General features: G+C 45.2%; 1 protein-coding gene across 4 annotated transcripts in view; it reads left to right on the top strand.

Annotated features, from left to right (window-relative positions):
- Positions 1–15,734, top strand: part of CCDC87 (coiled-coil domain containing 87) — a 513,138-nt gene that overhangs the window by 113,319 nt on the left and 384,085 nt on the right. For all 4 annotated transcript variants that reach the window (XM_029599749.1, XM_029599748.1, XM_029599751.1 and 1 more), the window contains one exon: positions 2,986–3,080. In XM_029599749.1, coding sequence (XP_029455609.1) covers positions 2,986–3,080 — 95 coding nt within the window. The remainder of the gene's footprint in view (positions 1–2,985; positions 3,081–15,734) is intronic.

Genomic DNA, 15,734 nt, shown 5'->3' with positions numbered 1-15,734 from the left:
CCAAAGCAATTTGACTACTACAGCTTTTGCCCATGTTGGGACATCTCCTCCGCCTATGGTATCTCTGGATAGGAGTGGAATGGGAGGCGAGGCTACGGTCAGTTCTCCTCCCTTGTTCCCAATGGCAGAAGCTTCCCTGAGAAAGAACAGTTAGAAAGAGCAAGGTTGGGCCTATGGGCTCCAATATAGATCCATCCTCCTCCTCCTAGGTGGAATGATTCCAGGACCTGTAGACCTTTCTGCAGGGGTGCTCAGTGAAGGTAAAGCAACCTACTATGTAGGGATCATGTGCTTGGGCCTCCCATTTGTCAGTCACAGTGGGCATATGTCACAGGGAGGCTGTCCCTGGTAATCTTCAAGAGGATGTGGCTCATGAGACATTGGAGGATTCCAATGGGGAATTGGCTTTCTTACCTCTAGAAGACGGAGAAATTACAGATGAATCAGAGCCACTTTGGACTCTGCAAAGGTTTTTTCCTTTTTCACAGAGATGTCTTGTTGAGCTTGTTGGCTCAGACCTTGAACATGCTCAGCGTGGCCCAGGTCAGTTGGCTCAGACCCTGAACACACTCAGTGTAGGCAGAGGTTAATTTTCACTTAGCGTCCTGTTTCTTTCCTCCCCTGTATCCAATTTAAAAGATATTGGATTTAAAGAAGGTAAATGTAGCTCTCAAGGTCTCCCGTTTCCGCATGGAAATTCTGAGGTCCAAACTCTAAGGTCCATCAGATGACAGTGGTCTACATCAACTGTCAAGGCAGAACCAAGAATCAGGCAGTGGCCCGAGAGGCCCGGAAGTTGATTCTCTGGGCAGAGCAGCATTTGGAGCGGCTTTCAGTATCTCATATTGTCAGAGTAAACAACATTCAGGCAGATTTTCTCAGATGGAGAAAGTTAGACCCGGGGAATGGGAGCTGTCAGAGGCAGCGATGTATCTCATTCACAGAGGCTGGGGGTATCCTGACCAAAGAGAGCACAAAGACATTGCGTTCTACTGCCACTGAACAGAACCATGGTACAGAAGGAATCTGAGCTCTGGTGCTGCTGAGGACTCAAGGGATTCTTCTTTGTCTTTCCTCTGTGGCCTCTAGTGGACAAGGGATTATGGCAAATAGAGTAACATCAGAGCAATGTGATCCTGGTAGCTCTAGAGTGGCCACATTGCCCATGCTTCCCAGATCTGACCAACATGGCCATAGACAGGTCTCTGAGGTTCGACTCTTTTCTACCAGGGCCCAATATTTTTGGATCAGGCTGTTCATTTCTGTCTCGTGCCTTTGCTTCTGAGAGGAGACCACCGAGATGGAGGGGATATTCTGAAGCGGTTATTTCCACCTTATTGTAGGTTAGGCAGCCTTCTACAACCTTGAAGTATGTGCAAATTTGGAGGATCTTCGAGTCCTGGTCTTCTGTTGATGGAGTGCAGCCTCAGCCTGTTCAGGCTATGGTGTTGCATATTTTGTTTTTTCTACAGAAAGGTTCTGGTCAAGGGACTGTCCTTTAAATCTCTGAGATTCCAGGTAGTGACATTGGGTTGTCTTTGAAGTAAGGTGCAAGGATATCCTCTGTCCGCACATCCAGATGTTAATCAGTTCCTTCAGGTGGCTAAGAACTTGTGTCCTCAGGTATGGAACCTTTGTCAGTCTTGGAATCTAAATCTAGACCTTAGAGGATTGTGTGAGGCTTGGTTTGAACATTGAAGAGAGCTATGGTTAAGGACTTGACTCTTAAAGTGGTTTTCTTGATGGCTGTTTGTTCAGCCAGGAGAATTTTGACACTGCACACACTGTCGTGTTGAAATCCCTTCCTACAGATGTCAGATATGAGGGTATCTTTATGCATGGTGCCTTCTTTTCTGCCTGAGGTAGTCTTGGTGTTCCATCTTAGTTAGACAGTGGAGCCTTCAGCTTTTCCGGATTTGGATTCCTCTATGCCTCACATGGAGGAGCTTAGGCTCTTAGATGGGAGTCACGCATTATCAAGGTATCTAAAGGTCACTTGTGATTTCCGTAGATCGAATCACCTCTTTGTACTGTTGAATGGCCCAAAGAAGGGAAGTAAGGAGTCTAAGGCTACAGTTGTGTGGAGGCTGAAGGAAGCGATTGAGTCAACTTACATTTCTAAAGGGCACCTGCTGCCAGGTGATTTAGGGGCACACTCGATACATCCTCAGGTGACTTCCTGGGCTGAGTCACAACAGGCATCTCCGCTTGAAAGTTGCTGGGTGGCTACTGGGAAGTCGTTGCACACTTTTTCTAGGCATTATCCCTTGAATGTTGGGGTTCCGGCTTCCATGTGCCTTGGTGACAGTGTTCTACGAGTGAAACTCTCCAGGTCTCGCCCCAGTTTAGGGGGGCTTAGGTACATCCCAGAAGTCTGGACTGATTTGAGTATGTACAGGGAAAGGATAATTGGTTCTTACCTGCCAATTTTTGTTCTTGTAGTACTACAGATTGGTCCAGACTGGGGGGGGGGGGGGGGAGAGAGAGAGAGAGAGAGAGAGAGTCCACCACTCGTACAGTTGCTATGTATGTAGTGCGGAGTTGTTGGAGGTTTTCAATGCTGATCGTTTATGTTAAATTTTGGAAACAAGTTTTCCATTGTCTTTTTGGGCAACTTCACCTTCTTCCAGCTTGTTGGAGGGGAAGGAATTTGCTTAGAAGTTTGCTTAGAAATTAATGGTTGTTGCTGTCATCTTGGCTTGGATACAGATCAATACTGAGGTACTGCAGGTGACACACTGGGTTAAGTACAGTATCAATGGAACTTTCTCTGTCTCCATTTGCTGGCAGGGAGGCAAAACCCAGGAGTCTGGACTGATCTGTGGTATTACAGGAATGAAAATTAACAAGTAAGAACCAATTTTCAATGTCTTTATGTCAATTATTGCACATATTTATGAAATTGTTTTGTCTAGATAATTAAATTACATTTTAAACAATACATAATAATAAGGTCTATAGTGAGCATGAATTTCTCTTTTATAGGTGAGGCAGTAAGAACTCCATGTCCACCCCAGAATCTAGCAGACTCCGTTATTGCACAAAAATCTGAGAGTCAAGAAACTACCCATCTTGTAAAGGTATGCAATAATTCAAGGGGGTCAATTTTAAAAGAGTTGCTTGTGCAAAAATGCCCATATATGCACATATGTGGGCAACGCTTGAGCAATGCAGATTTTGAAAGCCACTAATTACTTGCATATATGCGCATGCACAAGCTAAAAAAAAAGGGGGGCAAAAAAGGGGCAGGACATGGGCGTTCCGGGGAGAGCCAACAGTTATGCACATAAATCTATACTTAAAAACCAGAGGCTGCAGCGCGCAGTGGCTTATTAGCCGCATACATTTACTGCTACTCCTAAAGAGGAGCAAGCATGCAGAAATCACATTATAGGGCTTACATGTCAGGGTTAGGGGTCTGGGTCAATGGGGGAGTGCAGGATGAAGAACTAGAGAAGTTTGGATGACCTTGAGATTAACTGAGCAAACCGGTGGATTAACTGGAAAAGCTAGGAATGTTTTAAAATCTGCTTACCTTCGCACATTAAAGCTAAAAATGTCTTAAGGAAGATACGTGTTGCTCACCTCCTTTTTTCCTGCTTCAGTAATTCTCGGACAGTTGGCGACCTCTGCCTCTGCATGCCGCTCTTCTCAGCATTTCTGGGATGGCGTGGGCAAGCCCGTCCGCCATCTTGAATCGGGGATTACCTAAGGCATACGCGCCAGGGCCCATCTTATACACGTCATGGTGGGAACTTTGGGTGCGTCCCCTCCGCATGACGACATCTGCCTGCGTGTATTTGAGCCAGCCGGTCTGAGCTACCTATGAGTTAGCAAGGACTTCCTTCCTACCGAATTCCACTCCTTCGGAGATGCTTTGCTTCACTACGCTGAACTCGTTCCTGACCAGAGACTCGAACGCTTTAGGTACCTGCTCCTCGGGGGCCTTGTCACATTCCGGCTATCTGCTCCTCGAGGGCCTTCCTGCCTGGAATCTCTCTACTGCTACTCTGGGCTCTGTCTGGTTCAGCCTTGTGACTTTGCTACCTTCTGCTGACGGAGCCTTCAGTGTACTCCGTGCCTCGGGCCACTACCATGCTCGCCTCAGCAACCTTCCGTGTACACTTCAGAGTGAGAACCATCAAGCTATTCAGCTCTACTGACCTCCTGCTTGACAGCAACCTTCTTCTAAGATTATCGGCGTACCCCACGCTGCGGGCTACTACCGGATCATTACTGAGAAGTTCCATCAAGGGAGGAATTCCCCAGCGTACCCCACTCCGCGGACCACTACCGGGGATATCATCGTTGAACTACCCATTCCTCTGGACTGTGTTTCTCTCTGCCCACTTGGTGGGTTTCTCATTTCCAGTATAATAAAGTCTCTTGTTATTGTGTCTCTCTCAGCTGAAGCCACACCCATTGTGGTGAGTCCCCACAGGGCTCCCCCCGTGGGTGGAGTCAGCTCTCACCCCGATCCAGAGTTCACAAATTTACCAGAATATAACAGATTGCTAACTCCATGGACTCGGCCCAGGTCTCAGCCCTTTAGGCCATTCCTGACCTGGCCCAAGGTATTACTGAACAAGAGAGGACTTTAGAGACTTTGGCTAATGCATTTAATCAGTTGAATTCACGACTGAACATTCCAACTACGTCTGACAAAGATGCCTCATCATCTATGGTTTCAGGACGAACTGCAGTACCACTACCAGCCCCTACTCGTTTCTCAGGAGATTCCCTGTTATGTAGAGGCTTCCTCAATCAGTGCTGTATGCAATTTTCATTAAAACCAACTTACTTTCCTACTGCGGTATCCAAGACTATGTATATCCTGTCTCTTTTAGACAGAAAAGCCCTGGCTTGGGCTTCACCTCTCTGGGAATGCAGTGACTCGATCCTTAGCGACTTGCCAGGTTTTCTACCTCTCTTTAAGTCAGTATTTGACAACCCTGCATGCAAGACAGTCGCTGTATCCACTCTGTTACATCTCCAAGGAGCCAAGCCACTTCCAAACTATGTGATTGAATTTAAGAACCTAACTTCAGAGCTTCTCTGGGATCTAGAGTGTCTACGGGTGATTTTCCTTGAGGGCCTTAACTCCCGTATCAAGGATGAATTGGAAGCACGTGAATTACCTGACACCCTGGACTCACTTATTGACCTTGCTGGGAGAATTGATCATCACCTACGGGAATGATCACAAGAGGTTAAGATACCTAAGAGACATCTCTCAGTGACTATGCATCCACGGGCCGTACCTGCAGCTCATACCCAGCCTACACTGATCCCTGAAGAAGATGAACCTATGCAATTAGGCCGCAGCCATCTAACCGCCAAGGAGAAGCGCTACTGTAAGAGAATGGGTCTCTGTATGTACCGCGGTCAACCAGGTCATGCGGTTCAATCATGCCCCATCTGTCCGGGAAACATGCAGACCTGGAGACCTGGAGGACTCTTCCTAGGTCTTACTACACCATCTCCTCCACTGACACTCCCAGTCTCGATCATTTCCGGGACCCTTGAATTCCAGACTCTAGCAATTGTCGATTCCGGAGCCGGTGGCAATTTTATACTCAAAAGGCTGGTAGAACATCTATGGATTCCTACCATTCCAACACTCACTCCGCTGCTTCTCTCTTCTATACATGGCGAACCATTACCAGGAGAGGTATCCCTCACCACTCAGCCAATTTGCCTGTGTACGGGTGCCCTTCATACTGAGACCATTTCATTTTTGGTTCTTGACAAGGCCATTCACCCTGTAGTTCTTGGCCTCCCATGGCTGCAAAATCATACTCCCCAATTTGACTGGAGCACCATGGAACTTTAGCAATGGGGTACAGCTTGTCACAACAAGTGCCTGAAGAGTGTAACACCTATACCCTGCATGTCTACCACCGCTTCTCTCCCAGGTCTGCTGCCACAATATGCGTCCTTTCACGATGTCTTTTCAAAGAAGGCAACTGATGTATTACCGCCACACCGGTCTTTCGACTGTGTGATTAATCTACAACCAGGTTCGGAGCCTCCTAGAGGAAGGATATACCCACTTTCTCTATCAGAGACTGAGGCCATGTCAGCCTATATCCAAGAAAACTTGCAAAAGTATTCATCCGATCTTCCAAGTCAACTGCTGGCGCAGGATTCTTTTTTGTCGGCAAGAAGGATGGAGCCCTTCGCCCATGTATAGACTACAGAGGACTTAACGAAATCACCATCAAAGATTGTTATCCCCTACCTCTGATCTCAAAGTTATTCGACAGACTCCAGGGAGCCAACATTTTTACAAAATTGGACCTAAAAGGGGCATATAATCTGGTTCGCATTCGTCAAGGGGACAAGTGGAAACCAGCCTTTAATACCTGAGATGGCCATTTGGAGTATATGGTCATGCCTTTTGGCCTATGTAATGCTCCGGCCATATTCCAAAATATGATGAATGAGATTCTGCGAGATATGCTGTATCAATGAGTGGTTGTATATTTAGACGACATACTAATTTTTTCCCAAGATCAGCAAAGCCATCAAGTGGATGTCGACAGAGTACTGCAGAGACTACGGGATAACCGTCTCTACGCTAAACTTGAAAAATGTGCCTTCCATCAAGAGTCTGTTCCCTTTTTGGGTTACATGGTGTCCAGCAGAGGGTTCCAGATGGTCCCACAAAAAACCAAAAGCATACAGGACTGGCCTCTACCCACTGGCCTTAAAGCACTCCGCCGCTTCCTCGGCTTCACCAATTATTATCGCACATTTATTCCACAGTACTCCACCTTGACGGCACCACTCACTGCCATGACTAAGAAAGGGGCCAACCCTTCACAGTGGTCGCCTGAAGCAGTTGCTGCCTTTCAGACCCTCAAAGAAGCCTTCCTTAAAAAACCCTGCCTTCGCCACCCGGACCCTCAATGACCGTTTATTGTCGAGGTTGATGCCTCCGATGTCGGAGTAGGAGCCGTGCTCAGCCAGAACAGCGATACTCAGACACTGCACCCTTGCTCTTTTTTTTCCCAGCGTTTTGTTCCAGCCGAGAGGAATTATGGTATAGGAGATAAAGAGCTGTTGGCTATTAAGCTAGCATTTGAAGAGTGGTGCCTGTGGCTTGAGGGGGCACAACATCAGATAACTGTATATGTAACCGTCTTAATTAAGTCAGGAAAGAGGTCCAGACAACTGATCCGTAAAGATAGACTTTTATTGCCAGCAAGATGCAGCTAAGACAAAGGCTTAGAACAAACTGCATGCCACTCCCCTTCAGGAGTGGGCTTTTATACATTCTTTCAAGTAGGTGTAGCTTACAATCAGACCACTACACACATCATTTAACAGACATGATATGATCGACATTTTATAGCAGCAATCGTATTAATACAATACAAAATATTATTACAAAATGGTAGTGCGTTTCACTGAATGTCAGTATGTAAGTGCGTAGTGCATTCCATTGCGTATCAAATGTTAGTACATTTAAAATGGCTGTGCGTTTCAATGCGTTTCACTGCTGGCGTTGTTAATCAGAGATTTTCAGTTTTTCTCATTCAACGATTGTTCATAGGAATCTGAGCTCCTACATTCCCCCCTTTGATACTTCAACTTCTTTAGAAGGCGCAAGTATCATCTTATGAGGTAGCTGAAAAGACAAACAATAATTAGTATCATAATTATTTTATGCGGACCCTAATACTCTGTTAGGTTGTTGGTTACTTCACTGGGGTTGAGACGAGGGGTCCCTAGAGGAGCACCCCCCCCCTTTGTATCCGGACTTAACCCTAACGAGAATGGTGGTCCTGGTAAACTGTTAATTCTAAGGATTAGTAGTTACTCTGGTTAAAAGATTCTTCATCTTCTGAATCTGAGGGGAGTGTTGAAATTGAAGTGTATTGATTCATCATCATAATTTGGGCTGCTGCTCTTCGATCAGCTATAGTTTCCATCATTGTACGCAAGTACCTAAGTAAAAGAGGAAGACATAAAGGTATTATAATACAAGAAATTAAACAGAGAATTACAGGAATGAATAGTTCCTTGAATCCTGGGATGGATGAGATCCAGTTAGGCATTGATGAAGTCCAATCAAGGGCTCCAGACCAGGTTTGTACAGGAACATGAGCTAGTCACACCATGCGATCAGTAATTTCTTCAATAACTTGACTTTTATCATCAATCTGTAAACAACAATTAGAGAGATTAAATTTTCCACATACTCCGCCTTCCTGAGCTAGAAGATAATCTAGTGCTAATCGATTTTGATACACAGCAGTAATGAGTTTCGTGTTTTGTTTGGCCAAAATATTAAAGGCCATTGCTGAATCATTGGTAAGAAGTTCAAGTACTGCTTGAAGTCTGATGATACGATTTAACATGTAGATGGGTGTTCTATATCCATATGAACCATCTTCAGCCCATGTTGCTGGTCCATAATATTGTACGATGCGTTCTGGTGGCCAATCTTTGTCAGTCCAATCACCAATTGGAACTTTAGTATTTCTTCGTCGTTTACTTGGTTTCATTGATATATATATTGGAATACCTAATGTTTCACCTACTGTAAGTGGTAAAAGAAAGAAGCTAGGGCGTATTGATGCTATAAAACAGGTTCCATACCACCTTGAAGGTAATTGTTCATATGCTTTTCGTCCACATACAAAGTAATATCCATCAGGGGCTATAAATTGTGTTGATGATTTTCTAGCTGCTTCCCATGTAGCATTTAAGATTGGTTCAGTCCAAAATGATGTAGGTATGGTAGAATTCTCAGTATGCCACCATTTATAATTGTTTGCTGAAATTGTAAGGACTCCTGTACACGGTGAATTGCCAATTGATATAGTATAAGTATTGGAGTATTCACGAGATAAACATTGTCTTCCAATAACATCAGTCTGAAGGGCACATTCATAAGGTTTGTTCTTTCGATTGTATGTTATGGTAGAATTCAAAGCATCCCAGTCAGATTAGAAGATTTCTTTAGCTTCCCAAGGCCATTGTTCACCTATATTTGTACCTCCACATACAAAACAATTCTTCACTCCTAGAGAAAGGGCTATATTTTCAGCCAAGTTTATGAACATGTTCTTTGCTTGATGAGAAGTAGTATGTTTCTTAAGCATTTCATTGAGGTGAGATACTTCATCAAAGAATGACTGATATCCAACTATTGTAGTTTGATGTGTAATAGGGTGTTTTTCTCTTCGTTGTGTGATTGTGATGTAAGTTTTAGGATCTTCTCCTGTTCCATCGATTCCAAATCCCCATGTTGCTTGCCAAGAGGATCCTTCAGTCCTAATAATCCAGTCAAGGAAGATAATGTTACCAGTTCCTCTTTTCAATCTACCCAATCCTGTACAACCTGAATATCCTCCTCCTGTGTAGTCACATACTAATTTCCATCCAGTTAGTTGGATATTTCCAGCACATGGCAACCAATTAGTAGGATTATGCCCTCGATCATATGGGCAAAGATATTTATGGTTAAACACATATTCTGCTTTCCAAGAAGTTGATCCACACTTAACAGGCTTGGGATGTTTATCAATTGCTTCACAAGAATCAAAGGTAAGTGTGGCAATGGAAGGTCCTCCTATCATGACTTTTGTAGAATTAATATAGTATAGTATTCCTTCACCACTTGGCGTATTGTGAGAATTAGGGTATTTTGGAAGTCCTGCTGCGATTGTGACGTTATAATATCTAGGAGTTGGAGAATGGCAAATGATTTTGTTGTTTGAAGTACATCGATGAAAAGATTGATATCCTTGAGTAGTATTTAGAGAACAAGCAGGTTTCGATATACAGGATGGTGGAGGATGTGATTGATGTATTATCGTAGAAATAAGTTGAAATCCATCTTGAGTTGAAGTGCGTACTTGTTTGATACATTCAGAACAATTTTGACTTAATGGAGAGTTGAAAGATCCTGTTATTGAACACATAATTATTATTAGGTAGAGATGTGAATCGTATGATCGATCGTCTTAACGATCGATTTCGGCTGGGAGGGGGAGGGAATCGGATTGTCGCAGTTTGGGTTTTTTAAATATCGTGTAAATCGTGTAAATCGAAAACCGGCACACTAAAACATCCCTAAAACCCACCCCAACCCTTTAAAATAAATTCCCCACCCTCCCGAACCCCCCCAAAATGCCTTAAATTACCTGGGGTCCAGTGGGGGGGGAGGGGAAGGGGGAGGGCGGGAAAACCGGCACACTAAACAACCCTAAAACCCACCCCGACCCTTTAAAATAAATCCCCACCCTCCCGAACCCCCCCAAAATGCCTTAAATTACCTGGGGTCCAGAGGAAGGGTCCCGGTGTGATCTTTTACTCTCGGACCTCCGGTGCATTGTAGAAATGGCGCTGGCACTACCTTTGACCTGTCATACGACAGGACAAAGGTAGCGCCGACGCCATTTTGTTTTTTTGTCCCCCGACGGCTGGAGCGTAGGAGATCACTCCCGGACCCCCGCTGGACCCCCAGGGACTTTTGGCCAGCTTGGGGGGGGCCCTCCTGACCCCCACAAGACTTGCCAAAAGTCCAGCGGGGGTCCGGGAACGACTTCCTGCACGCGAATCGTTTTTCCGTACGGAAAAATGGCCGGCGCCATTTTCCCCCTACCTTAGCTGCGATGTTCCTGCGCCGCGGGAGCCCCGGGGGAGGGCTCCGATCCTGGCCGTTGCCCCCGCACGGCCTCCCGAGCTGCCCGCTGCAGGGGAAGCCGTCCTGCTCCCCCCTCGCGGCATCCAGCGGCGTCTCTCCTCCGAGGGACAAAATCAAAGATGGCCGCCGCCATCTTTAGGCTCGAGGCCGCGCCTTCTCATTAGCCTTAAAGGGACATGATCCCTTTAACCAGGCTCAGCTGTTCCCTATGAGCTGGAGCAAAGGAAGTATAAAGGGAGACTTCCTCTGCTCATCCTCGACTTGGCAACGTCCCCTAGCGCTGTCTAGTCTGCTTGCTTCGGTGAGTCTTCAAGCTTTGGATCCCGTTCCTGTTCTGTCTTGGTGTTCCTGGTTCCTGACTTCGGATTGGCTTCGGTGATTCTCTGGTTCCTGACTTCGGATTGGCTTCGGTGATTCTCTGGTTCCTGACTTCAGATTGGCAAGCGGTGATTCTCTGGTACATAATTTCGGACTGGTGAGTGACGACCCTCTGGCACTTGACCTAGGACTCCCTCAAGACTCCGTCTCCAAGGGCCCACCTAAGTCCCAGTGGCCCGGGTCCCTACGGGCTCCTCCTGGGGGGACCACGGGCTTCCAGGGCGAAGCTCCAGTTGGCCTTTGCACCGTTACCCTGACCTCCCTAGGTCCACCTAAGTCCCAGCGGTCAGGTCCCTATGGGGGCTCCTCCCGGGGGGACCGCAGACCACCAGTGGTGAAGACAAAGCACCTCATCTCGTCTCTTCATCGCCTCCATGTTCGCCTCAGTCTCCAGTGCCAAGGGTCAGCTGGTCCTGCCTCCTGTTCTGCCTCGCCACCCGACAAGAGAGCCTACGGACCCTCCGAAAGGTATACCATCCTCTCGTCGGCCAAGGGTCCACAAGCCTGAGCATAACACCATGCTACTTTATTGATTATCTGTTCATCTGAAGCAGGGAAAAACTTGATCTTGTGTTTGTTATTTGCTAATAGACAGTTCCTATTTATGGGTAATAAGGTTTGGGTTTTCCCTGATGTCTGTAAACACTCAGGTGCAAAGGAAGGCTTTCCTGTAGCTTTGAGATGCTGTGACTGAAATAAGGGCTACTTTTCCTTTAAGATATCCAGCTAAATGTATAATCCAAATCTCTGGAAGTTCTCATATTTATTTTGAGCCCTGTCAGTTGAAACAGGTCCTCACAGGTTTCTACTCCGGCCCCTTAGCCTGGGAATAACAATATTCTAGATATTAGCTTACAAACTATATATTAATTTGTTCTTTATTCTTATTTTCTCTGTCTCCTTCTTCCCTCCTCCTATTTTTGTGGACTATAAGTTTAGGGCTTTTGCTGTTTTGTGTCTGCCTTTGTCTCTTAATTTTATCTTGTATATTCTATGTCAAGTGGCCCTTATTTTTTCTGTAAAGCAATTATGTAAATGTATTGAAATGATAAAAAGTTAAAAAAAAAATAGTGTATATAGCTAAAACATGAAGACATTTATTTTATTTATTTTATTTATTTGCTTTTATATACCGACATTCGTTGGGGTACATCACATCGGTTCACATTATAACAGGATAATAGCATGACGGAAGTCGTACCATTTTTACATTGTAACATTAAAACATGCGTAGGATAAGTTTAACAATGAAACATAGGTTAACAGTTTAACAATGAAACATAGGTTAACAGTTTAACAGTGAAACATAGTGGAATGTAGGGACAGTATATGTACATAGTAACAGTTGAGGAGAACTTTATACGTGGTGGTTTGTTTTTTGTTTTTTTTATATGTCTTATTTATTATATAAGGTGAGGCTTTCTTGTGGGGTAAGGGAGGACAGAGGAGAGGGTGGGAGGGGAGGAGGAGTTAGGTCGCTAGTTGGTAGGCTTTCTGGAACAGCCATGTTTTCAGATGTTTTTTGAATGTTTGGAGAGAGGGTTCCAGTCTGAGGTGGGGGGGTAGCTGGTTCCAGAGGGTAGGACCGGCTACAGAGAAGGAGCGTTGTCTAGTGGAAGACAGGTGGGCAAGTTTTGTGTGTGGAATGACCAGGAGGCCTGTGTTTTGGGAGCGTAGGCATTTCTGGCTTTGATGAAGTTGGGGAGGGTTTTTGGACCATTTGGTTTTATGGTTGTTGATGGTTTTGTGTAATACAGTGAGTGTTTTGTATTGAGATCTGTGTGAGATGGGGAGCCAGTGTAAGGCTTTTAGAGTAGGGGTGATGTGGGAGGATCGGTTGGAGTTTGTGAGGGATCTGGCTGCAGCGTTTTGGAGTAGTTGAAGTGGTTTAGTGGTCGAGGTGGGTAGACCGAGGAGGAGGGATTTGCAGTAGTCAAGCTTCGATAGTATGAGGGATTGGAGAACTGTGCGGTAGTCGTGGTGGAAAAGAAGTGGTTTGAGCTTCTTGAGGATTTTTAGTTTGTAGAAACCTTGTTTGATTGTGTGGTTGATGTGTTTCTTCAAGTTGAGGGATGAGTCAAGGTGGAAGCCTAGGTCTCTGATCTCGTTGGAAAGAGTGGAGGGTGGCTGGTTGGGGGGGCTGTCATTGCTGGAGTTGGAGGTGTTTTTGTTTGAGAAGAGGAGGATTTCGGTTTTTTTGTGGTTGAGGGTGAGTGATATCTGTGTGAGATTTGATATTTGTAAGGAGAGCGAGGTCCAGAGGGAGATGGTGTTAGTTATGCTTTCTTTGACGGGGAGGAGAATCTGGACGTCGTCAGCATAGATGAAGTAGGTGAGGTCCAGACTGGAGAGGAGTTTACAGAGAGGGAGCATGTATATGTTGAATAGGGTGGATGATAGGGAGGAACCTTGAGGGACTCCGTGGGGGAGTGGAAATTGTTCGGATTCACTGTTGTTGAATTGAACTTTGAAGGATCTGTTGGATAAGTAAGATCGAAACCAGTTGAGGGTTGTTTCGGTGAGGCCAATCTCCATCAGGCGGGTCATGAGTATGTTATGATTTACGGTATCGAAGGCAGCAGAGATGTCCAGTAAGATGAATAGGAAGGATTGGCCGGCATCAAATCCTCTTAAGACAGTGTCAGTGAGGGATAGATGGAGTGTCTCGGTGCTGAGGGATTTTCTGAAGCCGTGTTGGGTAGGGTAGAGGATGTCATGAGTTTCAAGGTGTTCGGAGAGTTGGAGATTGACATGTTTCTCTAAGATCTTGGATAAGAATGAGAGATTCGAGATAGGTCTGTAGTTGGAGGGGTCGGAGGGGTCAAGATGTGGTTTTTTGAGGATGGGTTTGATGATGGCGCATTTCAGGGCTTCTGGGACGAGGCCCTGCTCAAGTGAGGTATTTAATATGTCCGCAATGGGTTTGGCGATGGTGTCGGGGATGAGCTTGAGTGACTTGACTGGGATGGAGTCGATGGGGTGTCGGGCTGGGTTGATTTTCTGGATGGTCTTTTTTACTTCAGTAGATGCGATGAGGTCAAAGTTGGACCAGGTAGATGGAGCTTCGTTGTTCGGAATATCTAGATATTTTTACCGTCATATCTAGATATGACGGTAAAATTAGGGTTAACGGTGAGACAGATATTTTCTGCTTGATATAAGCAAAAAGAAAACAGGGAAATACCTGCAGACATGCTGTAAGGGAACTGTACATGCAAACTGGAAAGCTACTTCCATTGAAGCTAGTGTGGGTGAGCTTGGCAGGTAGCCAATCTGATAAGCTAGTTGCTTTGAATACATCTCAAAGGAAAGAATAGCATATAATGACAAGAAAGGCAAAATACATTGGATCCTGTTTATTCCAGATGGAAGATGGTTCCCCGGTACTGTGTTCCCTCAGAGGACATCCTATGGCAAGGGTTAGGAGGGGGGGAAATTCTCCCAGCAGGTTACTAAATGAACATGTGTAAATATATCTGTTACCTTCTTTATCTCGATGTATTTTCCTGACTAGTTATTATTGTTAGTAGTTAAGCATTAGTATTATGTATGCAAATACTTATTACTTGGCTAATCTCTCATTGTGAATACATGTTTTTGTAGCCAATATCTGCCTTCAGTATCACATGATTCTTATGAACCAATAAGACTGGCAATACATAAGGTAGTTTGCCTTCCTGATTATACCTGGCGTAGTTAGTAGGATGACGCGATCAAAGGTAGTATCAACGTTGGGAAATTCTAAACATATTTAAGGGAAAGGAAAAGGCACCTCCTCCTCTCCCCAAAATTACGGGATGGCGGTCAGATAATCCTTGGTATGCTTGTGCAGCCCACCTGGTTTCTACCGGTGTGGGATGTGAGGATTGGTCTAGGGACATACGTTCTTTTGGAACAGCACTTCCTTTGGCGGTTTCTACTACTCTTGAGGCAGTAAAGATGAACATTACCTCCGGTGCATTAAGAGGTTTCTGGGTTCTGTTGACAGGCTGAAGGCTAATGCAGGAAAGATTGGATGAGGTACACGCTTGTGCTGCTGCCCTTGAAGTGGAGAATATGGTGTTAAAGTGCTTTTAGACACAACTGCAGTGCCTAGTACGGATGGCACATGACCAGAAAGTGGCCATTGAGAAAAGTGTGCCCAGGTTGTTACAACTTGCGTGGCTGATCATGCCCTGATCCTCCAGAAGCATATGCAAAAGGGGTTGAAAGTGAGTCAACAGAAAGTTGCTGCCATAGTCCAAGGGACCATGCCAGCACAGGGCTTGGATATTTGGCAGTCAGACACTGAGGATGAGATTTGCCTGCAGATGTGTCCTATGAGTTTTAAGCAGAAAAGTACCAGGAAAATGGAGATCAAGGACAACTTTGCTTCTGAAGTTGAGGAGAAAGTAGGGTGGCAGAGCAGGTCACAGCCTGGTTCCTTGCAAGCGAATGGGAAAGAAAAAGATAAGGAGGTTCAAAAGGATAAATCTGCATGATGGGAGACAACTATACATTCATATTCCTCAATGGAATTTGTTGGTTTAGGGTCTTGACTTAACATTCAAATGAATCACTATGGGAGTGGTTGTAATGACTTTATAAGGATGGAGGTGGATGATATATATTAATCATAATGAATTTCGAACAATGGGAATTTTGTCTATAACCTCTTTAATTAATGAAAATATGTGTCTTTCTGGTAGGACTTGGT

This window comes from Rhinatrema bivittatum, chromosome 4 (genome assembly GCF_901001135.1).
Source record: "Rhinatrema bivittatum chromosome 4, aRhiBiv1.1, whole genome shotgun sequence".
Classification (NCBI taxonomy): Eukaryota; Metazoa; Chordata; class Amphibia; order Gymnophiona; family Rhinatrematidae; genus Rhinatrema; species Rhinatrema bivittatum.
This window is presented reverse-complemented; position numbering and strand designations above follow the sequence as displayed.